Source organism: Cetorhinus maximus, chromosome 7 (genome assembly GCF_964194155.1).
Source record: "Cetorhinus maximus chromosome 7, sCetMax3.hap1.1, whole genome shotgun sequence".
Taxonomy (NCBI): Eukaryota; Metazoa; Chordata; class Chondrichthyes; order Lamniformes; family Cetorhinidae; genus Cetorhinus; species Cetorhinus maximus.
Genome location: NC_135885.1, coordinates 61,848,972 through 61,875,652, shown reverse-complemented (window position 1 = coordinate 61,875,652; position 26,681 = coordinate 61,848,972). Strand labels below are relative to the sequence as shown.

The following is a 26,681-nucleotide window of genomic DNA, read 5'->3' as shown; positions in this document are numbered from 1 at the left end:
TAAAGAATTAACAGGAGGAAGAGGTTCCATGAACTTCTCCATCCTCAATGACGGTGGAGCGCATAAATATAAAACACAAGGCTGAAGCATTTGCAACTATCTTCAGCCAGAAGTGATGAGTGAATGATCCACCTTCACTTCCTCCTGAAGTCTCCAACATCACAGAAGCTAGTTTCCAGCCAATGCAATTCACTCCATGTGATATCAAGAAACAGCTGAGCACAATGGTTATAGCAAAGACTAAGGGCTCCTGCAGTAATACTGGTCTTGTGCACCAGAGCAGGCTGTGCCAATAGCTGAGCTCTGGAAGATTGCCCAGGTATGCCCTGTCCACAAAAAGCAGGGCAAATTCAGCCCGGCCAATCACCTATCAGTCTACTCTCAGTCATCACCAAAGCAATGGAAGGTGTCATCAAAAGTCCAATGAAGCAGCACTTACTCAGGAATAATCTGCTTGCCGATGCTCAGTTTGGGTCCCATCAGGACTGCTCAGCACCTGACCCCATTACAACCTTTGTCCAAGCATGGACATAATAGCTGAATTTCAGAAATGAGGTGAAGTGACCACCCTTGACATCAAGGCAACATTCGGCTGAGTGTGACATCAGGGAGCTTGAGTAAAATTGAAGTCAATAAGAATCGGGGGAAAACTCTCCACTGGTTGCAGTCATACCTAGCACAAAGGAAGATGGTTATGGTTGTTCGAGTCTAATCATCTCAGCCACTGGACATTGTTGAGGAGTTTCTCAGGGTAGTGTCCTAGGCCCAATCATCTTCAGCTGCTTCGTGTTATGACCATAGCAGATGCTAATTGCTGAGCAAACCAAATCCCAGAAGGAAACTTGGCTTATGAGCCATGCCCTTTTTCTTGTATTCTGAAAATGAGAAGAAAACATACTGATCTCAGCAGCAAGAAGCCCAGTGACACGTTTGGGATTTTAAAAATTAAAAGTAAAAGTTTTATTAACAGGAAGAAGAAAAAACTTAGACATACAAGACTACAGTTACACAGTTAAAATTAGTCTTACAAATCATCCCCCCCAAAAGATTCCCTACTTGTTCAGACCCCACAAGTAAACATCTTCCAGGCAACACTCCCTTACAGATGTTTAACTATAAAAATCCAGTAATATTACCCAAGGCAAACTGCTGTAGCTTTAATATAGGTCCACCACACAAGACCTTAACCTCTCTTTCACTCTACTGTGGAAATCCAAGACTTCAGAACAAAACTGCTTTTTGCAGCCCAAGACTTTCCTGGCTTGACTGGATGGCTGATTCAAACTGCACCTTCTCACAGCCTAGAGCTGTTTCCAGGAGATCTTCCTCACATAGCCAACAGCCAACCACCAACCCTTAAACTCTCCACAGTAACTCTGAAATACCATTTCCCCTCTCATCTCAGGTTCCATTGTTCTCACACCTCTTTGAAACTCCAATCCTTCCAAATATAAAATCTTTCATGTTTCTATTTTGTCTCTGCTTTGGGGTCAATAAAATGTAATATACGCTCTTCTGTTTACCCATGGAACTCCTGTAAGATGCAAAAATGTTTCTTTTCACCTTTGACTTCCCTTTGATATTCAAATGAACTCTCAACTTATCTAAAAATGCAAATATTAGATCCAACCTATTTACTTGTACCTCAAGCCCACCATAATATCTTATTACAAATGCACAAACCTAACGCCTCTATCCTTTCATGTCTTAAACCTCCCAGACAACCTGTCTCTAGTAACCTTTCCCCAGCTTAATTAAATTATTTTCACACAGACACACAACCTTCTTCACAGAATAATACAATATTCCCCCAAACATAGAAAAAAATCCATTATCGCACTTCATCAATGACCTTTTCTCCATCATAGGGTCAGAAGTGCGGATGTGCACAGATGATTGCACAATGTTCAGTTCCATGCCATTCAGATAATAAAGCATCCCATGCCCGCATGCAACGAGATCAGGACACAGTGCAGCCATGGTGCACTGCTAGTGGATAAAGTGTCGATCAAGCAGACTGCTTTGTCCAGAATGGTGTCGAGCTTTTTGAGTGTTGTTGAAGCCACACTCATGCAAGTGGAGAGTATTGCATCACAATCCTGACTCGTGCATTGTAGATAGTGAACAAGCTTTAGGGAGACAGGAGGTGACTAGATTGCAGCAGAATACCCAGCTTCTGCCCAGTTCTTGTTAGGTTTCTGATCAATGGTGCCCCCCACTTTCCCTCCTGATATTCCTGTGGGAGGGGAGGATTTGACAATGATAATGTCGTTGAATGTGAAGGGGAGGTTTAAATTCTCTTTTGTTGGAGATGATTATTGCCTGGCACTTGCATGGGACGAATCTTACTTGCTACTTATCAGTCCAAGCTGATGATTGCACAATGTTCAGCAACATTTGCAACTCCTCAGACACTGAAGCAGTTTGCAGCCATATGCAGCAAGACCTGGACAACATTCAGGCTTGGGCTGATAAGTGGCAAGTGACATTCATTCCATACAAGTGCCAGCCAATGATCACCTCCAACAAAAGAGAATCTAAACACCTCCCCTTCACATTCTCCATCACTGTCTATAGTTACAAGATGCGCAGCTACAACTCACCAAGGGTTCCTTGACAGCACTTCACAAACCACCTAGACAAGGGTAGCAAACACATGGGAACACCACCACCTGCAAGTTCCCCTCTAAGTCACAGACTATTCTGACTTGAAAAGATATCGGAGTTCCTTCATTGTTACTGGGTCAAAAAATCCTGGAACTCCCTCTCTAACAGCACTGTGGGCATACCTTTACCACATGGACTGCAACGGTTCAGAAAGGCTGTTCACCACCACCTTCTCAAGGGTGATTAGAGGTAGGCAATGTATGCTGACTTTGCCAGCAATACTTGGGATCCCATAAATGAATAAATTTTTAAAAATCATCTTGAAATCAGCCGTGTGTGTGTGCAGAAAATTGTGTGTATGAAAGATGTCATAATTTAAGTTTTATTATCATTATTTTCTGGCAGCTGGTGAATATATTAAAGGCAGTATATTTTGTTAAAGAGAAAAACTTCTTCCCCTTTTTATTTTACAGGGTCGCAATGGTAAAGGAAATATTTTCATCTGGGCTTCAGGAAATGGTGGTCTGCTTAAGGATCACTGCGGTGCTGATGGATATGTGAACAGTATTTTTACAGTGGCAGTTGGAGCTGTCAGTAACTTTGGCCTCAGCACCTTCTACTCAGAGGCTTGTCCAGCAGTTATGGCAGTAATTCCTACAGGAGGAACAAGTAAATTTCCAACGGTTAGAAATAAGGCCCTGGAGGAACAAACCATGGTGAGTCAGTCTAATGTTGTAAAAATAGAATGCAGAGATCTTAAGTAGTGGTACATTATAATTAATGCAATGTTGTAAGATAGTAAAATAGCAACCTATTTCACAAAGCACTTCTGTTTCTATTGACTGACTCATTTAAGCCTCATGTCGTATAAGTACATTAGTTTGTATTTTTTACAGTTATTTACGACCTTGCGAAATAAGGTAGTCTAAGTGATAAGGCTTCTTTGAGTAGTAATTTGAAAATTCCAGTTTTAATTTATTATTTTAATACATATCATACAGGAGGTCTTGTTGTGCAGTAGGTGCCATCCCTGCCTCTGAGCCAGAAACTCCAGGTTCAAGTCCCACTCCAGGACTTAATGGCCAAGAAAAGTGTGTTCATAATGCGGCCAAATAAGTTGAGTATCAAGCTACAAATCCTTCCAACATATGCCAATGGCAGGTGGTAAAAGTGGGTCATATGATGGAAAGAAGTTGGAGTCTCTACCATCACTATCCATAGCTCTAGGCTTCAACATGCATGTAGAAGCGTATATTGTCACAGCAACTTGGATTCATTGGGGGGGCAGTTGGCTGGATGGCTGGTGTGGATCTGTTGGTGCCAACAGCTTGGGGTCTGATCCTCATCCTGACTGGGGTGGATTTGCAACCTGCCTCCTTGCCCTATTTATGGTGGAGATTGTGGTGCTGTGGGTCAGGCCTGCCTTCAGACAGAGAACTGGAGAAGAAGAACATACAACACACCAGTAGACTAAAAACGCCAGTTAAATTGCCCATCTGGGTTAGAAGGATATTGCCAGATAACTTAAAAATGCTTAGGTGTCAACCTTAAGTGGTAGTACTCTCACATTTGATTCTACAGTGCGTTGCTGAGTGGCTACCGCACTGTTGAAGGTGCTATACTTTGGATGAGGCGTTAACAGAACTTCCTTCTGTCCTCTCAGCAAGGAAGAGCAGGAGTTTTCTCCTTGCATCCTTCCCAACATTTATCCCTCAGCCAACACAAATGAAACAAATTATCTGGTCATTCTACACTTCAAAGGTAGTCAGTTAATTGTGAAATACTTCAAGACATCCTGAAGACCTGAAACGTGCTATATAAATGCAAGTTTTTTTTGCATATTTCCAAAGTCAAATGGCATGTTTCAACAGCAATATAAATTACACAAATCAAGCCTGAACAATATCAACAGACTAAATACAGTTTACGATTGACAGCATTGATTTTCCATGGATAAGTATAGGTGCTTACAGATTAGACAAAAAATGACATCATTTGAGGATGAGTAGATAATAAGGCAGGCAAACATTAGCACAGAGGAGACTCATCCGTCAGAGAGTAGAACTGAAGGTCAGTATAACCAAGAACAAGGTTGTGATAACATGATGACAGTGCAGAGGAAAATCAAGGAAATTGGGATATTTAACAGGTTAAGGTTGGAAAAGAAAGTAACAACAAACAAAAAATATGCAAAACTACTCAAGGAGTTTGAAAAAGCGCAAAGTTGGGCCTATGATTTGCAGGCTGCAGAGTGGATGCGACAGCATGGTTTGTTCTGCTGGCTTGCATAGTGCAGAAATCTTTCTCACGCACACACGTATTCACCACCTTGGTACTCTTTTCCAGAATGGGGGATGTTTTTATTATTTGCTTCCATGAACAATGAAGCAAAGAGACAGCACTGGCACAATTGGCCACCTCCTATGGTACTAGGTTCCAGCGGTACTATTTGGAGGACGTTCCTCTGCTCCAAGATTGCCAATTTCACCAGGGCCACCTACTGGAACAAGACGTTCATTCTCTTTTGTCTGAATGGAGCAGTTCTCACAATTCCTGTAGTCATTTCACCTTTACCTCATTCTCCAACAAAATATGCTGCTTCTCTTTAATAATTTCTCTATTTCCACACTAGCCCAGGTCCAATATTTACTACAACTGGGAAAACCATACAGGGGCCATACTACAAATTAGCAATTTAAGAATCTAAAGGACCCAATGAATTAGGCAGTCACACAAATGGTGCAGGAGCATGTAAGGGTACTGATAAAGTGAACTGTCTTTGGAGTTGACAGTAGAATTGGCCCTATTATCTCCAAATGCTACATTCAGGATCAAGGATTGATACACTGAGCTTGTAAACACAGTCAGACACACAGGGAATTGCATAATTATTTCAGCATACTGTGATAAATACTGTGAATCAATAACTTTTTTCATTGATGTGAAAGAAGAATACAAAAATAACATTGTGGAAAGGTCACCGTAGGTAGGGTTGATTTGAGTTTGGCAAATTTTGAAATACAGCTGAAGTAGGACATCAGAATGCTACTTCAATTTAATCTGTGTTTTCTTCACTTTTTAAATATAATTTTACATATACTTCAGGTAAACCTAGTGCCTTTTAAAATAAACTTGTGAATATTAATATCGCCTGCTAGTCATAAGCAAATGGCCTTCAGTCAGACATTCAACTAATTAGAAACAAAAACAGAATTACCTGGAAAAACTCAGCAGGTCTGGCAGCATCGGTGGAGAAGTAAAGAGTCGATGTTTCGGGTCCACACGACCCTTCAACAGAACTGAAGTATAGTTAGGAGAGGGATGAAATATAAGCTGGTTTAAGGTGGGGGGCGGGGGGAGAGAAGTTGAGGGTGGGGTGGTTGTAGGGACAAGCAAGCAGTGATAGGAGCAGATAATCAAAAGATGTCACAGACAAAAGGATCAAAGAGGTGTTGAAGGTGGTGATATTATCTAAGAAAAGTGCTAATTAAGAATGGATGGCAGGACACTCAAGGTACAGCTCTAGTGGGGGTGGGGTGGAAAGATTGACAAGGTATTAGTTGTAGATTTAAAAATGATGGAAATAGGTGGGAAAAGAAAAATCTATATAAATTATTGAAAACAAAAAAAAAACAAAATGGAGGGGGAGGAAACGGGGTGGGGATGGGGGGAGGGGGAGTTTAAGATCTAAAGTTGTTGAATTCAATATTCAGAGGAGTTAAAGGAGAAATTGTTCAGTGTGGGAACAAGTTCAGCCAGATGGAGGAGAGTAGTGGTGGATGGGGATTGTTCGGGCCTCTGTTCAAGGAAGAAGCTAAGGGCCCTCAGACCATCCTGGTGGGGAATGGAGGTGTAGAGGGATTGGACATCCATGGTGAAGAGGAAGCGGTTGGGGCCAGGGAACTGGAAATTGTTGATGTGACGTAAGGTGTCAGAGGAATCACGGATGTAGGTGGGAAGGGACTGGACAAGGGGAGAGAGAAGGGAGTCAAGATAACGAGAAATGAGTTCCGTGGGGCAGGAACAGGCTGACACGATCGGTCTGCCAGGACAGTTCCGTTTGTGGATTTTGGGTAGGAGGTAGAAGCGGGCCGTCCGAGGTTGGGCGACTATCAGGTTGGAAGCTGTGGGAGGAAGATCTCCAGAGGAGATGAGGTCAGTGACAGTCCTGGAAACAATGGCTTGATGTTCCGTGGTGGGGTCATGGTCCAGGGAGAGGTAGAAGGAAGTGTCTGCGAGTTGACGCTCAGCCTCCGCGAGGTAGAGGTCAGTGCGCCAGACAACAACAGCACCACCCTTGTTAGCGGGTTTGATGACAATGTTGTGGTTGGACCTGAGAGAACGGAGTGCAGTAAGTTCAGAGAGAGACAGATTAGAATGGGTGAGAGGAGCAGAGAAATTGAGACGGCTAATGTCACGCCGACAGTTCTCAATGAAAAGATCAAGAGAAGGTAAGAATCCAGAGGGAGGGGTCCAGGTGGAGGGAGAATATTGGAGGTGGGTAAAAGGATCCGTTGAACGGGGAGAGGACTCCTGCCCAAAGAAGTGAGCACGGAGACAAAGACGGCGGAAGAAGAGTTCAGCATCGTGCCGAGCCCGAAATTCATTGAGATGAGGCCATAAGAGTATGAAACTAAGTCCTTTGCTGAGCACTGAACATTCAGCATCGGAGAGGGGAAGGTCAGGGGGTATAGTGAATACGCGGCTGGGGCTGGGATTGGAAGATGGGGTGGGGACGGAAGGACAAGCAGGGGTGGAGGGTCCCAGATGGGTGTTGGTGTCGATGAGTTGTTGGAGCTTGCGTTCTTAGCATTTGAGAGAAAGAGAAAAAGTTTCTTGTTGAGGCGTCGGATGAGACGAATAATAAAATGAAACTGGGGGCACGCGCAGCTTTGAAAAAGGGTGCGGCGGTGCTGCTGGAGGGAGAGGTCGAGTGTGTTCATATGGCGGTGCATGGCACTGAGTGTGGATCTCAGAATGCGACGGGAACAGCAGTCCGAGAAACGTTTTATGTCCCAGAGATACCTGTAATCCTGGGTGGGTTCGAAACAAGAGGGATGGAATTTCAGTTGAAATCCACATGGGGTGAGTCGGAGACGGAGACAGTCACTGAGAAAGGAAATATGGCTGTGAAAGAGGGTTTTAGTAAACACCTTGTCAAACACCAGGAGAGAAATGGAAAGCAATGAAGGTGCACAAGGCAGAAGAGACAGGCGGAAATCCTGTCGGAGAACAGAGCAATACTTCTTCAAGGAAGGCATTTCTTGAAGAGAAGTGGCAGTCAATTAAACACATTCTTCGCCTCATCTGACGCCTCAACAAGAAACTTTTTCTCTTTCTCTCAAGTGCTAAGGAACGCAAGCTCCAACAACTCATCGACACCAACACCCATCTTGGACCCTCCAACCCTGCTTGTCCTTCCGTCCCCACCCCATCTTCCAATCCCAGCCCCAGCCGCGTATTCACTATACCCCCTGACCTTCCCCTCTCCGATGCTGAACGTTCAGTGCTCAGCAAAGGACTTAGTTTCATACCCTTACGCCCTCATCTCAATGAATTTCGGGCTTGGCACAATGCTGAACTCTTCTTCCGCCGTCTTTGTCTCCGTGCTCACTTCTTTGGGCAGGAGTCCTCTCCCCGTTCAACGGATCCTTTTACCCACCTCCAATATTCTCCCTCCACCTGGACCCCTCCCTCTGGATTCTTACCTTCTCTTGATCTTTTCATTGAGAACTGTCGGCGTGACATTAGCCGTCTCAATTTCTCTGCTCCTCTCACCCATTCTAATCTGTCACTCTCTGAACTTACTGCACTCCATTCTCTCAGGTCCAACCACAACATTGTCATCAAACCCGCTGACAAGGGTGGTGCTGTTGTTGTCTGGCGCACTGACCTCTACCTCGCGGAGGCTGAGCGTCAACTCGCAGACACTTCCTTCTACCTCTCCCTGGACCATGACCCCACCACGAAACATCAAGCCATTGTTTCCAGGACTGTCACTGACCTCATCTCCTCTGGAGATCTTCCTCCCACAGCTTCCAACCTGATAGTCGCCCAACCTCGGACGGCCCGCTTCTACCTCCTACCCAAAATCCACAAACGGAACTGTCCTGGCAGACCGATCGTGTCAGCCTGTTCCTGCCCCACGGAACTCATTTCTCGTTATCTTGACTCCCTTCTCTCTCCCCTTGTCCAGTCCCTTCCCACCTACATCCGTGATTCCTCTGACACCTTACGTCACATCAACAATTTCCAGTTCCCTGGCCCCAACCGCTTCCTCTTCACCATGGATGTCCAATCCCTCTACACCTCCATTCCCCACCAGGATGGTCTGAGGGCCCTTAGCTTCTTCCTTGAACAGAGGCCCGAACAATCCCCATCCACCACTACTCTCCTCCATCTGGCTGAACTTGTTCTCACACTGAACAATTTCTCCTTTAACTCCTCTCACTTCCTCCAAATAAAAGGTGTGCTATGGGTACCCGCATGGGCCCCAGCTATGCCTGTCTCTTTATGGGGTATGTGGAACATTCCTTGTTCCAGTCCTACTCCGGCCCCCTCCCACAACTCTTTCTCCGGTACATCGATGATTACTTCGGTGCTGCTTCATGCTCTCGTTGGGACCTGGAAAAATTTATTAATTTTGCTTCCAATCTCCACCCCTCCATCATTTTCACATGGTCCGTCTCTGACACTTCTCTTCCCTTCCTTGATCTCTCTGTCTCAATTTCTGATGATAGACTGTCCACCAATATCCATTACAAGCCTACCGACTCCCACAGCTACCTCGACTACAGCTCCTCACACCCCGCTTCCTGTAAGGACTCCATCCCATTCTGTCAGTTCCTTCACCTCCGTCGCATCTGTTCTAATGACGCTACCTTCAAAAACAGATCCTCTGACATGTCCTCCTTCTTCCTTAACCGAAGTTTTCCACCCACGGTCGTTGACAGGGCCCTTAACCGTGTCCGGCCCATCTCCCGCGCATCCACCCTCACGCCTTCTCCTCCCTCCCAGAAACATGATAGGGTCCCCCTTGTCCTCACTTATCACCCCACCAGCCTCCGCATTCAAAGGATCATCCTCCGCCATTTCCGCCAACTCCAGCATGATGCCACCACCAAACACATCTTCCCTTCACCCCCCCGGCGGCATTCCGTAGGGATCGTTCCCTCCGGGACACCCTGGTCCACTCCTCCATCACCCCCTACTCCTCAACCCCCACCTATGGCACCTCTCCATGCCCACGTAGAAGATGCAACACCTGCCCCTTCACTTCCTCTCTCCTCACCGTCCAAGGGCCCAAACACTCCTTTCAAGTGAAGCAGCATTTCACTTGCATTTCCCCTAACTTAGACTACTGCATTCGTTGCTCCCAATGTGGTCTCCTCTACATTGGAGAGACCAAACGCAAACTGGGCGACCGCTTTGCAGAACACCTGCGGTCTGTCCGCAAGAAAGACCCAAACCTCCCTGTCGCTTGCCATTTTAACACTCCACCCTGCTCTCTTGCCCACATGTCTGTCCTTGGCTTGCTGCATTGTTCCAGTGAACCCCAACGCAAACTGGTGGAACAGCACCTCATCTTCCGACTAGGCACTTTACAGCCTTCCGGGCTGAATATTGAATTCAACAACTTTAGATCTTAAACTCCCCCTCCCCCCATCCCCACCCCGTTTCCTCCCCCTCCCTTTTTTTTTTTTGTTTTCAATAATTTATATAGATTTTCTTTTCCCACCTATTTCCATTATTTTTAAATCTACAACTAATACCTTGTCAATCTTTCCACCCCACCCCCACTAGAGCTGTACCTTGAGTGTCCTGCCATCCATTCTTAATTAGCACTTTTCTTAGATAATATCACCACCTTCAACACCTCTTTGATCCTTTTGTCTGTGACATCTTTTGATTATCTGCTCCTATCACTGCTTGCTTGTCCCTACAACCACCCCACCCTCAACTTCTCTCCCCCCGCCCCCCACCTTAAACCAGCTCATATTTCACCCCTCTCCTAACTATACTTCAGTTCTGTTGAAGGGTCGTGTGGACCCGAAACGTCGACTCTTTTCTTCTCCATCGATGCTGCCAGACCTGCTGAGTTTTTCCAGGTAATTCTGTTTTTGTTTTGGATTTCCATCATCCGCAGTAGTTTTTTGTTTTTATCGTTGTATTCAACTAATTAGAACTAACCCAAGCCCACTGAACCCTGGGCCAAAATTGAACCATTTATATAACTTTCCAATACAGAAATGAATAGGAAAAATTGAATTTTTTTTAGGTTAATGGAGTTGGATAGGTGTTTTATTTTTAAACATGTGCCACCTCCTCTCTTTGTGAAGTACTACTTTGCTGCCTTCTTGATGATGTCTGTTCCTAAAGAGTTTTTATGTGCTGATTTCATTCCTCTCTTTCAGTGGCATATCAGTTTATGCAGGTTGGCTTCTGCTTGTCTTGAGCCTGGCATTATTTGTGCCGAACATACATCAATTGCCAAGAGTGTTTGTAGAGAACACAATCAAATATTGACCCATGTGATCTGAATTTCTGATTGCCATTGTATTGAATATCCAATGTGTCAATAAAACAACCAATTTTAATTTAAATCCATACTATAATTGTCATTGACATCATTACAACTTTGATCCAAAATGGCAAAATACAATACTGTGAAATTTCTTGTATATTTGTGCCCAGAAATGTGCATAATCAGGGTGTAAAGCAAATAATTGGTGCAAAAGATTGAGGAAACTTAAGTACAAGTATGTTACTCATATAATTACACAATGCCAAAACTTCCTAAATCTTTTACACCTATGGATTGATTCCCCACACTCAACACATCTTGGTTCATTGTAATGGTTTCTCACCCAGGCTAAAGAACCATAGAAATTTCCTTCAGCATCACTAGTTCAAAATGAGTGTACCTAATTTAGGAAACAGTGCCACTTGTCAGCTATTTTGTTGTGATTTTTGAAGGGATCTGCATTGCATGCAATGTTACATTTTTTTAAAAATGCCTATTCCCAGAAACAATCCTGTTCATTTTAGGGCAAACTTACCAGTATTCAAACTGTCATTAAAAATACCTGAGAAATACTATACTAGCATCACATGTTTTGATTGCTTATTGCAAGATTTATCAGCTAAAAAAACCTGACTCTGTATCAACTCACCCCAATTTGCAAATATGTCCATATGAATCCTTTAATTAATTATATTAGGTCAAAGTTAGAAATGGGGAAAATTCTACGTATATTTTTATAAATATCCTGTTCATGGTTCATAGTAATATTTTAGAAGTAATTTTTAGTTCTAGGAAGATGAAAGTTTAACTGTAGAAAATAGGATAAATACAACTAAAGTAGCTTGAAGACAAGACAATATGCTTATAGAGTCATTGCAGCACAGAAGGAAGCCATTCGGCCCATTGAGTCCATGCCGTCTCTCTGTATATGCTGTATGCAAACAGGATCTCACAAGAATAGTTGAATTGTTTTAACATCTTTTATTGCCAGAATGGCTCCTCTCAGCAATTGCTTGTGTTTCTGTATGGAACTGTATATTATTTCAGTCACTGTAAATTAAAGCAAGAATTATAAAGCACCTTGTAAATACTTCTTTAGTTTTCATTATTTTATATAGTGTAATGTCATATTCTTAGCACACACCAATTATTTTCCAACCAATAGATTGCATTTAAAGTGCAGTCATTCTTGTTCCGTAGACACATGTGGCAGTCAATTTGTGCACGAGGTAGCACAACAGCAAATTATTGTGTGACCAGATAATCTGCTTTTCGGTAGAGGATATCAACTTCCTTTTCTTTGACAGGTGCAGTGGCATATGTTAAGTACAACCTGAGTAGGAAGTTAGTGCCATGGTTTAATATTTTTTCTGAAAGATACCGTGTAACTCAGCCTAGATCATGTGCTCAAGTCATGAAGGGGGGCTGAAACTCACCATCTTTTGACTCAGAGGGCTAGAGTGGGAACAACAGAGTCAAGCTGACACTTGCACATGCTTATTTTGAAGACTTATTATTGTCAGGGTTCTTTGCTTTCTAGTTTATTCTTCTTCCATTTCAAGACAATGCAGTCTTCCTTCTGCTATTTCACTGGTTGATCTCAATTCTATAAGATCTTGTTTGTGGAGCTCATCCTATGATAATGCCTTCTTTCTGTTGATTCATATCCACACTCTCTCCCCAGGTTGTAGCACTTTCAAGTCTTGTGTTCTGTGCCTAAAGTTGAAATTGCGAGCTTGCTTGTCTCTTTCTTGCTCCTCATGCTTCCTAACTTTCTCATGATCGTCTGAGGTAATGTTAGAATGTAGAGTTTGTTGTAGAGCTGGAAGTTGTGTTCACAGTCATCTTCCCATCAATAGTTCTGATGGATAGAACCTGTTTTTTAGCGGTGAGGTTCTGTAATTAAGAAGGGCTAAATTAATATCTTTGTTCGTTTTCATCAATTCCTTGATTGTTCAAGTGCCTATTTCTGCTTCTCCATTCAACTGAGGATATCTAGGCAAACCAGTCACATGTTTGAAACCATTCTCCTGTGCAAAGTTGTAGAGTATCTCATTAGCAAACTGAGGACAGTTGTCTGACACCACAACGTCTGGGATGCCATGTGTCGCAAAGATCCTTTTGTTTGATATAATGGCTACGTCTACCATGGTGTTGTACAGTATACTCATTTCGAACCATCTGGAGTAGTGATCAATGATGATGAAAACTTTGCCTTTAAACTCAAATAAATCCATTCCCAGACACTGCCATGGCCTTGAAGGAAAAGTGGAGGGTGTCAGCGGTCCACTCTGCTGTTGGCTATTCACTACACGCGTAAGGCAACTTGTAATTAACTCTTCAATGGAGTGACTGAGTCCTGGCCACCAGGCTGCCTGCTGGGTTCTTGCCCGGCATTTTGCTATTCCCAAGTGACCTTGATGGATTTTCTGGAGAATGTTGAGCTGAAGTGTTTTAGGGATGATTAGTCTGTTGTTAGAAACTAAGAAATGATCAATGATTGTGAGATGCTTTCTCTGTTTGAAGTAATGGTGAAGTATTGGGCTGTTAGGAATGTGATCCAGCAATCTATCCCAGTAATGCTCTTTTATTTGGATGCATTAGTCATCCTGCTTGCTTAATCGCTTATAATCTCTTTAGGGGTTTAGTAATGAGCGAAGTATATGCTTCCACTTCCTCAGTGGAATTTAAATCTTCCTGTTTGACTCCTTCCACTGGCATTCTTGAGAGTGCATCTGCTGACATCTGGTAAGTCCCTTGAATGTACTCAGTAACTGAATTGTATCTCATGAGTCTCAATCTAAAACATCAAATTCTAGGCAGCATTTTTGCAATTTCCTTTAGGTTAATAAGAGTAACCAAAAGTTTGTACTCAGTTTCAATTTTAAACCTTAATCCCACAATGTAATCAGAGAACTTCTCACAGGCCCATGTGGCTGCTAATGCTTCTTTCTCAACGATTGCATACCTCTTCTCTGTGCCCGTGAGAGACCTTGCAGTGTAATAAACTGGTTTTCTTTGTCTGGCTATGATTGTGGGCAATCCCGGATCGTAGTACACTAGAATTTCTGGTGAAATTAGGAGATTTTTGACCTTGTCGAAAGCATTTTGCTGGTCCACGTTCCAGTATCACTGTTAACCTTGTGTCAGTAGCTGTCATAACGGCTTACTGATTTGGTAGAAACTTGCCTATTTGGTTGACCATCCTGAGAAACCTTTGTAATTCTGTGATGGTTCTAGGCTGTGGGAACTCTCTAATCATCTTCATTTTGTGTGGGTGGGCAGTAATTCCTGAAGCTTGCACAATGTGCCCTAAGAATTTTATCATAGGCTTTGCAAACTCACATTTGTCGTTCAATTTCAAACCAGCATCACTCAACGGTCATGTTCTTCCCTTGATGAACCTTGTACAAGAATGTCGTCCGTATTGCATAACACTCCTTCCATGCCTTCCAGGGTCTGCGATATCGTTCTTTGGGATATCTCAGTTGCAGAAGCAATTCAGTATGGTAATTTGTGAAGACAATAAAAGTAGTTAACAATTTGGATTCTTTGTCAGGGGCAATTGCCAAAAGCCACTGTTAGCATTCAGTTTTATGAAGAGGGTGCTTTTTGCTGATTTGGTGAGATTTTCATCCACTGATGCCATCAGATGGATCTCGTGCTCTATTGACTTGTTTAATTGAGTTAAGTCCACACAGATTTCAACTGAACCAATAGGCTTTGTACTGTGACCATTCCAGAACACTATTTCACCGGTATGGTTATTGGAGAGATGACCCCCTTGTCATAACATATGCTCAATCTCACTCTTAACTTAGCCCAAGAGTGGGTGAGGGAACTCCCTCACTGTAAGGAGACATGTAGGCTTAGCACCTGCCCTTAGGGTTATGTGATATTCTGTTTTCAGTTTTCTTAAGCCTGAAAGCAGTGATGGAAATTTATTTCTGAATACATCACTGGATTGCTCATCAGCAATTTCATCAACCTCATAAATTATCCTCAACTGCAAGCAGACTTTTCTGCTCAATAATAATGACACCTGGTTCTGTATAATGTACAGAGGTCCAATAATTTCTTTATCCTTGTATCTGAATCTCGCCAGGTGTTGGCCTATTACTTTCAGTGTAGTCTGTCCTGGTGACCTTGCACTGAATGGAGGATAGCTGTAATGTGATATTTTTAAGTCATGTTACTTCATCAGATAATACTGAAACACCTGCGCCAGTATCCAGCTTGAATTCTGTGGGGTGACCATCAACTTCTACTTCAATACTCCAATAATTATTTTCTGTTTCAGTAACTTCTCCTAGAAGGTTTTTTTGTAATTTTCCATGGCTCTTCCACGTCTTTGATTTTTTAAAATTCATTCATGTGTTGTGAGCATTGCTGGCAAGGCCAGCATTTGTTGCCCATGAGAAGGTGGTGGTGAGCTGGGTCATGGGTTTGGAAGGTGCTATCTAAGGAGACTTGGTGAGTTTGTGCAGTGCATCTTGCAGATGGTACACACTGCTGCCACTGTGCAAAGGTAGTAGAGGGAGTGAATGTTTGTGGATGGGGTCCCAATCAAGCAGACTGCTGTCCTAGATGGTATCAAGTTTCTTGAGTGTTGCAGGAGCTGCAATTATCCAGGCAAGTGAGGAGTATTCCATCATACTCTTGACTTGTACCTTGTAGATGGTGGACAGGATTTGGGGAGTCAGGACATGAGTTACTCGCAGCAGGATTCCCAGCTTCTGACCTGCTTTTGTAGCCACAGTATTTATATGGCTGGTCCAGTTCAGTTTCTGGTCAATGGTAACCTCCAGGATGTTGATAGTGGGGGAATCAGCAATGGTAATACCATTGAATGTCAAGGGGTGATGGTTAGATTCTCTCTTGTTGGAGATGGTCATTGCCTGACACTTGTGTGGTGCGAATGTCACTTGCCACTTGTCAGCCCAAGCCTGGATATTGTCCAGGTCTTGCTGCATTTGGACATGGACTGCTTCAGTACCTGAGGAGCCACGAATGGTGCTGAACATTGTGCAATCATCAGCAAACATCCCCACTTCTGACCATATGGTGGAAGGAAGGTCATTGATGAAGCAGCTGAAGGTGGTTGGGCCTAGGACACTATCCTGAAGAACTGCTGCAGTGATTTTCTGGAGCTAAGATGACTGACTTCCAACAACCACAACCATGTGCCTTTGTGCTAGGTATGACTCTAACCAGTGGAGAGTTGTCTCCATTTCCCATTGACTCCAGTTTTGCTAGGGCTCCTTGATGCCACACTCGGTCAAATGCTGCCTTGATGTCAAGGGCAGTCGCTCTCACCTCACGTCTGAAGTTCAGCTATTTTGTCCATGTTTGAATCAAGGCTGTGATGAGGTCAGGAGCTAAGTGGCCCTGGTAGAACCCAAACAGAGCATCAGTGAGCAGGCTATTGCTAAGCAAATGTCACTTCATAGCACCGTTCATGATACCTTCTAACACTTAACTGATGATCGCCAATAGACTGATGGGGCAGTAATTGGCCATGTTGGATTTGTCCTACTTTTTGTGTACAGGCCAATGTTGTAGCTGTACTGGAACAACTTGGGCTAAGGGTGCAGCTAGTTCTGGAGCACAAATCTTCAGTGCTATACCTGGAATATTGTTAGGACCCATAGTCTTTGCGGTCTCCAATGCCTTCAGCCATTTCTTGATATCACATAGAGTGAATCGAATTGGCTGGAGACTGTCATTTGTGATGCTGGTAACCTCCGGAAGAGGCCAAGATGGATTATCCACTTGCCACTTCTGGCTGAAGATTGTTGCAAATGCTTCAGCCTTACCTTTTGCACTGATGAGCTGGGCTCCTCCATCATTGAGGATGGGGATGTTTGTGGAGCCTCCTCCTCCAGTGAGTCGTTTGATTGTCCACCACCATTCACGACTGGATGTGGCAGGACCGCACGGCTTAGTCTGATGCGTTGGTTATGGAATTGCTTAGCTCTGTCTGTCACTTGCTGATTAAGTTGTTTGGCAAGCAAGTAGCCTTGTGTTGTAGCTTCACTAGGCTGACCCCTCATTTTTAGGTATTAATGGTGCTGATCCTGGCATGGCCTCCTGCACCATTCGTTGAACCCAAGTTGATTCCCTGGCTTGGTGAGAATGGTAGAATGGGGGATATGCCAGGCAATGAGGTTACAGATTGTGGTTTAGTACAATTCTGCTGCTGCTGATGGCCCACAGCGCCTCATGGTTGCCTAGCCTTGAATTGCTAGATCTGTTTGAAATCCATCCCACTTAGTATGGTAGTAGAGCCATACAACATGATGGAGGGTATTCTCAATGTGAATTCAGGACTTTGTCTCCACAAGGTGGTCACTCCTAACGATATTTTCATGGACCATACTGTTATGCATCTGTGACAGGCAGGTTGGTGAGGATGAGGTCAAGTATGTTTTTCTCTCTTGTTGGTTCCCACGCCACCTGCAGAGGTTATAGGGTGCGGTGCATGGTAATCAGCAGAAGGTTTCATTGCTCATGTTTGACCTGGTGCCATGAGACTTCACGGTGTCCGGAGTCAATGTCGAGGACTCCCAGGCAACTCGTTCCTGACTGTATACCACTGTGCCGCCACTCTGTTTGGTCTGGGATGGTGATGATAGTGTCTGGGACATTGTAGGGTATAATTCCGTGAATATAACTAGGTCAGGCTGTTGCTTGACTAGTCTGTGGGACAGCTCTCCCAATTCTGGCACTAGCCCCCACATAGTAATAAGGAGGACTTTGCAGGGTCGGCAGGACTGAGTTTGCCATTGTTGGTTCCGGTGCTTAGGTAATGCCGGGTGTTCCATCTGGTATCACTCCTTATTGACTTGTTTTTCGCAGTTTGACATAACTGAATGGCTTGCTAGGCCAGTTCAGAGGCCAGTTAACTGTGAACCACATTGCTGTATGTTTGTAGTCATAAGTAGGCCAGACCAGATAAGGACAGTAGATTTCCTTCCCATAAGGGCCATTAGTGAACCAGATGGGTTTTTATGACAATGGTTTCATGGTCATCATTAGACTTTTAATTCCAGATTTTTATTGAATTCAAATTTTATCATCTGCTATAGTGGGATTCATCCCAGGTCCCCAGAGCATTACCCAGGATCTCTGGATTAGTAGTCCAGTGACAATACCACTACGCCACCATCTCCCCTTTACACCACTGCCTCCCCTTTGAATTAACTTGGCATTGTTATTTTCTTTGTCTTCCTGTGAGTTACTTGGATCTTGGACTGGCAGACAATTTTAAAATGTCCTAAATTTCCACAGTTGTGGCACTCTGCTCCCTCTGCTGGGCATTCTTCTCGCTTTGCCGGGTTTCCCCACCACACCGAGAGCATTTCAAGATGGTGGGTTTGTGCACTTTTCCCTGATGTCACGGGCTTTTGCTTCAATGCACTTTTTCTTTTCTGTCTGATATATTGAATGGTCTCGCTCATCCTTTTCCATCACATTCCCCACAAACAGCCACCCTGTTTTGCTCCCTGAACTTGGTCTATTGCGCTTTTTGTACTGCCTTTGTAAGAGATAACTCGTTTGCAAGAAATCTGACAGGGTTTCATCCACAGCCTCAACTACTGTACAATCACGTATTATTTCATCTCTGAAGGTCCCGTAGTTGAAATTATCTGCTAGCTGGTAGAGGTCATTTATGAATGAATCCATGCATTACCTTGATTTCTGTTGTCTTTTATTAAATTTGCTCATTCGATAATTAAGTTTTTTTGAATGCTGATGTACACAAGGAATGCCTGGAGGACTTTATTGTAAGAGCTTGAAGCCTCAACGATGCCCTGTCTCACTATTACACCATCTGCAATAGCCCCTACTGCATAGAGTAAAGTACTGACCTGATCCTTTTGTTCCTTCTTGTCTAACCTGAAGCTGTTCTTCATCTGGAAAATCTCTTCTTCAGTTGTCCCAATGTTGAGTGTGTTTTGAGCCTTCAGTGCTTCGGAAAGTTTTTGGGAGTGGCAGTATAGACTCCATGCTTGTCCTAAGCTCTGCATCTTTTGCTGCTTTCGTAATTTAGCCTGTAGATTGTGATCTATACCTACTGCAATCTGGACTCCAGGTCTGTGTGACAGCATGCATCTGCTGCATGCACAATGCTCAATTCTCAGGTGAGTCTTCAATCTTTTCTCTTCCTGTCATTTTTCCAAGAATTTCTAGCACTTTCAGGTCTGCAGTCTTTTGGAGCTTTTCTGGGTCTTCACCCTCTGTCCTCTGCCACCATATTTCGTTTTGCATTCAGGGTCTAAATGTGGTTTCTTTAGGATTTGCTTGCTACCCTAAGAATGCTACCATAGACCGTTATTCGTAAAAACCACTCTTGTTCATTTACAGATCTATGTGCATCTCAGTCCTCTATATGAGGTTGTACTTACCACCAGATCTCAGTTACTTAACCATGTGACATTGCATCATAGCTACATCAGTAGTTACATCAGTATCAGGTGCTCCTGATGTTAACCCTTTACAATGTGCCCTGACCCCATCATCACCATCCTTGAAATTATTTCCAGGCCAATAGTTACTGCCAGTTTTGGACAATTAAAAATGCCGACTTCATGCAGTATCATTATGCATAAGGAATCAGTATCTTGTGAACTACTACATACTGAAAGTAGTAGTACACAATACTGTAAATTTTATGTTTTAATATCATCAATCAATACTTGACCTTGAGTGAGGACTTTTGTATGGCCTGAAACTGTTTTCACATAAATAATGTATTATTCAAGAAGAAAGTAAGTACATGCTTTTATGAAGTGCCTTATTATTTATTCTTTCATGGAAGGTGGGCATCACTGTCTAGGTCAGCATTTATTGCCCATCCCCAAGTGCCCTTGAGAAGGTGGTGGTAAAAGGGAATACAGAAACGTTGAACTAACCCACTGCTTTAATGTGATGGCTGAGTTTGCTTTCCTTAATGGGTAGCACAGCTTCTGTGTCTCAATCACAGCACTCCTGAAATTCAGCTCAACTTTTTGCTTGCTTTCCTTTCCCATTCTCTCTCTCTTTCTCTCCCTCTCTCCTTTCCCACTCTGTCTGTCTGTCTCTCTCTCCTTTCCCACTCTGTCTCACTCCCAAACCAGCCGAGGCAGCGACTCAACAACCCAATGTCTTGGCAAACTCCCAGTCCGAGTCTGCACCTGGGCCTGGAGTCTAGGCCTCTTCCTCAGTTTGCAGGGGCTGAGCTGCATTTTGAAATATCCCCAAGGGCTGGATGAAAAAGTGCAACAGGCCAGATCCTGCCCCTGGGCCAGGGGTTCATCACGCCTGTTCTAGGTGGTAGAGGTTGTGGGTTTGGAAGGTGCTGTTGAAGGAGCCTTGGTGGATTGCTCAGTGCATCTTGTAGATTGTACACACTGCTCACACTGTACATTGGGGGTGGAGGGAATGAATGTTTGTGGAAGGGGTGCCAATCAAATGGGCTGCTTTGTCCGGTATGGTGTCAAGCTTCTTGAATGTTGCTGGAGCTATATTCGATCACACTCCTCTCTTGTGCCTTGTGGATGGTGGATGGACTTTGGGGAGTCAGGAGGTGGGTTACTCCCCACAAAATTGCCAGCCTGCTGACCTGCTCTTGTAGCTACAGTATTTATATGGCTAGTCCAATTCAGTTTCTGGTCCATGGTAACCCCAAGATGTTGATAGTGGGGGATTCAGCAATCGTAATGCCATTGAACTTCAAGGGGTGATTGTTAGATTTTCTCTTGTTGGAGATGGTCATTGCCTGGCACTTGTGTGGCATGAATGTTAAATGCCACTTATCAGCCCAAGCCTGAATGTTGTCTAGGTCTTATGCACATGAACATGGATTGCTTTAGTATCTGAGGAGTCGCGAATGATGCTGAATATTGTGCAATCATCAGCGAACATCCCCACTCCTGACTTTATGATGAAAGAAGGTCATTTATTAAGTAGCTGAAGATGATTGGGCCCAGGACGCTACCCTGAGGAACTCATGCAGTGATGTCTTGGGACTGAGATGATTGACCTCAAATAACCACTATCCATCTTCCTTTACTCTCGGTACGATTCCAACCAGTGAAGCGCTTTCCCCTGATTCCCATTGATTCCAGTTTTGCTCGGGTTCCTTGGTATATTCTAAGGATGTCAAAAATGACTTTACGATCAATTATTATTTTTGAAGTAGTTATTTTTGTTTCGTAGGTGCTTCAGGAGCAAACTTTTATGTAGAATTAGTTCAGGCTTGTCTTTTGTTTTTTTTTTCGTGATACAACATATTAAAAGCAGAAATTATGTGCAAAGAACAGATTCAGGGAAGGCGCTTCCCAATGTGGTTCCAAATTTACAAATCCCCAAGAAGTGCTATTTTGTCTGCATAATTTGACATGTAAACTTCCAGTACCACTTGAAATGAAACAGTTCCCGCCCAATTTCAAGATGTTTGCATTGTGAATGTTTTAAATGGGAATTAAGGCAGCATGTAGAACCACAATATTTCTATGTTCACAATGTCTGAATCAAATATGTAAGTTATGATGCTAGCACAGTCCACAAAGGGTTAAGCATTGTTGTTACTTTACATCAGGGTCAGAATAAGGTTATGTTTCACACATAATAACCAGCATGCATCAATTCCCATAATTTGTATGAATCTGTGAATATAATATTTCATATTTTGCTTTTATGAATACCTCTTACAATTTTTCATAGCTTCTTTGTGCTCAATATTGATGCAATATGTGGGTGGGAACTAATTGGAGCTCCAACCTTGTTAATGGCACAATATGTGCAATTACTTTGTTTTCAACAGGTGACAACAGAACTTGACAATGAATGCACCAAAACCTTCAGAGGCACTTCAAGCGCAGCTCCAATGGCAGCTGGTATAATTGCATTGGTCCTTCAGGCTAAGTAAGTATTGTCACGCATAAACACTTCTGAAATTTAAAAATACCATATATAGCATCAGTATATTCAGAAAAGTTTGAGAAAGTTCTGATGCCTGGACTGTAGACTTAGATTTTCCTGATCATGGAGAAAGAATTGTATTGTTTCAATTTAACACAATGTAGAAGATTTCCTAGTCTGACACATGCAATGTTTTTATTCCTGTGAGCCAAAGTAGGCGTCGCCCTTTCAGGACAGAGATGAGGAGAATTTTTTTCTCTGAGGCTTGTGCAACTTTGGAACTCTGCCTCAGAAGGCGGTGCAGGTGGGGGGTCACTGAATATTTTTAAGGTGGAGGTAGATTGATTCCCTTGCCTAACTAGAATCTAAGGTTATCGGGGGGTGTAGATGGGAATGTGGAACTCAAAGTACAAACAGATCAGCCGTGATCTTATTGAATGGTGGCGCAGGCTCGAGGGGCCGAATCTCCTATTTGCTATGTTCTTATGTTGTAATGTATAACCAACAAAAGCTTGTATTTATATAGTACCTTTCATGATCTCAGGGCTTTCCAAAGTGCAATGTTTGAAGTGTAGTCACTGTTGTAATGTAGAAAATGTGATAACCAATTGGTGTCCAGCAATGTCCCACAAACTGCAATGTGATGATCACAGATAACAAATCATCTATTTTATCGATGTTTGTTGAAAGTAAATATTAGCCAGAATAACAGGGACAACTCTTTTATGTTTTAGGTTATCAGCTTCGCTTTGTCCAGCGAACGCAAGCCGTGCCCTTGATATTAAAACATTAGTTGGTGCTTGAAACAATATAAGCAGGGAGACCAATTCACAGAACAAACACTGGTGGTTTATTGGAACTAAGAATAGAGCACTAACGCAGTGTGTTCTTCTTCAATCACCTCCAGCAATGGAGCAAAGTGGGGTAGCTTTTGTACCAGCTGGCACTGAAGACAGCTTTTGACTAGGGTTTCCATGTCCACGTCCATCCCTGGCCACCAGTAGCTGCACACGAGCATCTTCATCCTACTAATGCCAGGGTGAGTGCTATGTAATTCGGCCAGTAATGGCCTTCGCCCTCTCGTTGGCACGATAATCATTGCTCCCCAGGGCAATATGCTGTCCTGGCAGTTGAGCTCATATCTGCGATTGAAATAAGGTTTCAAGTCATCAGGCTTTGGCTGTCCTGATCATCCGTTCAAGACTTGCTCCCGGACGTGAGATAAAAGTGGATCTCGGCTTGTATGCTCACGGATTTGTTTGGGACAGGGGAGGAATCCAAAAAATTTAGTACTAAGACAAGTTCCTGGTGAATTGGAACCTTCACATTGTTATCTGGTAGGGGGAGGCGGCTCAGTGCATCAGCATGTGCGATCTGGCTTCCCAATCAATGAATAAAAGTGTATTCGTAAGCAGCCAACATCAGTGCCCACCTCTGGATGCGAGCAGATTATCCATACTGAAGTGTTGGATTATCTCCAAATAATGCCAGCAGAGGTTTGTGGTCGGATATAATGTGAAAATGGCAACTGTGAAGATATTGATGGAATTTCCGAACACCAAACCCAACAGACAAACCCTCCTTCTCAATTTGAGATATTATCGCTCAGCAGCACTGAGTGTGTGAGATGTATAACCAATGAGTCGTTCAGAGCCATTCGCCATCTGATGTGAAAGTACAGCCCTGACTCCATATGAGGATGCGTCGCAAGTTAAAATCAATTTTTACTTTGGGTCAAAGTGGACCAGTAGGGCTAATGATCTTGACAACTGCTTTACCTTCAGAAACGTCTCCTGGCGTGGAGCTTGCCAAATCCATTTATGGTTTTTCTTATAAGCAGTTCCTATAACGGAGCCAGTAGAGTTGATAGATTTGGGAGAAATCACCCATAGTAGTTTATCATGCCTAAGAAGGCCTTTAGTTCTGTAGTGTTTCTCGGTGTAGGTGCCTAGCGGATAGCCTTGACCTTTTCTTCCATGGGATGCAGGTCCTGTGCACCGACCTTATGGCCAGAGAAAACTACCTCTTTGGCTTGGAAAATACATTTCTCTTGTTTCAAGCGTACCACTGCTTGTGAGAAGCGTTTCAGCACCTCCTCCAAATTAGCTAAGTGTTCTTCATCAGTTAGTCCAGTGACTAAGACATCATCCAGATAAACGACAACATGGGGCAGTCCCTGAAGTAGATTTTCCATGGTACACTGGATAATAGCACACGTCGATGAGACCCCAAAGGGTAGTCGAGTATATTGATACAATACCCAATGTGTATGGTCACGAATTCCCTAGAACCTTCTTCCAACGCTACCTGCTGGTTGGCATGGCTCATATCGAGTTTTGAATGCATGCTGCCCCCTGCCAATTTTGAATATAATTCACCAATCTTCGGTATTGGGTGTCTATCAAGTTTGGCCACCCTGTTTGCAGATAACTTATAGCCACTGCATAAGCGAACACTTCAGTATGGGTACTATAGGTGCTGCCCACTTGGAAAATTGCACTGGCTGTAAGATATCCAACTTTTCCAGCCTGTTTATCTCGGTCTCAACCTTGTCCTGTAGAGCATAAGGGACTGGTCTGGCTCTGATAAATCTGGGGGTTGCGTTTGGGTCTACGTGGATTTTGGCTTGTAGTCCATGAATCCTTCCTAGTTCATCACTGAAAATGGAATCGTATTTTTGTAATAATTCCTGTAAGTTTCTGGTTCTGTTTGAAAAATCTTGGCCCATCGCAATTTAATCTTTTTGAGTCAATTAAACTGGGGCCCACCCCAACTATTACTATAAGGGGTAAATTTGCAGATTGATCCCCATGCTGCACCAGGAATTGACATATCCCTTTCTCTCTTATTTCTTTGCCCGTGTATGTTTTTAATTTAATGTCCGATTGTTCCAAACTTAAAGGATGGACTCCTTTATTCAAGCATCTGAACATATGTTCTCCTATGACAGACATTGATGCCCTCCATCTTGATGGGTTATTCATTGACTCTAATGTCTACCTGGAGTGACCCAGTTCCACCCACTTCCAGGTTGTATAATGAATAGATGTCAGATTCTGCTTCCTCTGGTTCTTCAATGAGACAGGTTTCGCAATTTCTACCTTTGTTTTTAAAATGCTGCCTCCGCCTATCTTTACAGTGCCGCATTATGTGACCATTGTGGCAGCACAAAAAGCATTCGATATTTCTGAACTGTCGATTGCCTGCAGGCTGCCTGGATGCATTTCTCTCATTAATGTTATGGCTTTTTACTGTAGTACTGTTGTTTTTCAATGGCCTGTACATAGTGGGGGTTTCCTGCCTTTCTGAGGAGTCCGACATTTTTGCGCCTTTTGTTACTGGCCTTTCCCGCCCTACATGATGGACGACGCCATTTCGTGTATCTTTTATTGCCTCTGAGTCTCTAACAGCACTCTCCATGGCTGTTGCCAATTCTGATGCCTTACTGAAGTCTAGATTAGTTTCAGATAGCAATCACTTTTGAATAGCATCGTTCCCGATTCCGCATATCAATCAGTTTCTCAACATGTCATTAATTGAAATTCCAAACTCACAATATTCCGTTAATTCCTTTAAAGCAGCTGCATAGCCAGTGATTGTCTCTCCTGGAAGCCTATTCCTCAAATTGAATTTAAAATGCTGCATAGTGACTGAGGGCTTTGGCTTCAAGTGGTTTTTGACAATATTTGCTAACTCTCCGAAAGTCTTTGTATCGGGGATGTCAGGTGACGTGAGGCTGCAGATCAGCCCATACGTTTTGCTCCCGCATGTGGACAAAAGAATTGCCCTCTTCTTATCCTCCCCTGCGATGTCATTAGCGATAAAGAAGAACGCTCGGCGTTCGATATAATGAGACCAGTCATCAGAAACAGGGTCGAATGGTTCAAGATGCCCAAACTGCGGCATATTCGATGACTAAGGAGACTGCGCTTTCAAACAGCTTTCAAGGTAGTGGTGGAGTAACGTAGCTGGCTCACTGCAGCTTTCTTGATTGCTGTCAATTGATCTGGTTTATCCTCCTCACCAGTTTTATGTTTTTGGTTAGCAGTTTCACTTTGTCCAGCAAACGCGAGCTGCACCTTTGATAATAACACATTAGTTGATGCTTGGAACAATATAGGCAGAGAGACTGATTAACTGAACAAACAATGGCAGTTTATTGGAACTAAGAACAGAGCATTAACACCATGTGTGCTTCTTCAATCACCTCCAGCTGTAGAGCTACGGTTACCAAAGTAGCCTGCGCTGTATAGCAATTGTTCAGTACAGTCACGTGGTCAGTTAACTACATTCTTTTAAAGTTACATAGCACTTCACTTTACCACAACTCCTCTGCTCTTCTTCAAATCATGTCAGTGGATATTTTTTGTTTACCTGAGAGTAGGTAAATGACAGCCCATACAGTGCCTTGTCTTTGACACCAACATTGATCACAGCCAAAATGGATGTCCAGAATTGCTAGAATCTGTCATCACTGCCTTGACCAATAACAATTTCAGTGTCTGTTTTTTTGTTTCTCAATTTTTCTGCTGCAGTGCATCATTCATGGTTTTATTTTATACCCTTTTGGCACTGTTGGCTAGGAGTCTATGTGGAATAGGTTTTGCTAATAGCATTTCCTAGGAGGGGAAAATTTAAGCTAACT

At 43.3% G+C, this 26,681-nt stretch overlaps 1 protein-coding gene across 2 annotated transcripts in view; it reads left to right on the top strand.

Annotated features, from left to right (window-relative positions):
* The window catches only part of LOC144682828 (PC3-like endoprotease variant B), an 898,333-nt gene that overhangs the window by 566,744 nt on the left and 304,908 nt on the right, over window positions 1-26,681 (top strand). For both annotated transcript variants that reach the window (XM_078545597.1, XM_078545598.1), the window contains exons 11-12: window positions 3,081-3,323; window positions 21,939-22,039. In XM_078545597.1, the coding sequence (XP_078401723.1) occupies window positions 3,081-3,323; window positions 21,939-22,039 (344 nt within the window). The remainder of the gene's footprint in view (window positions 1-3,080; window positions 3,324-21,938; window positions 22,040-26,681) is intronic.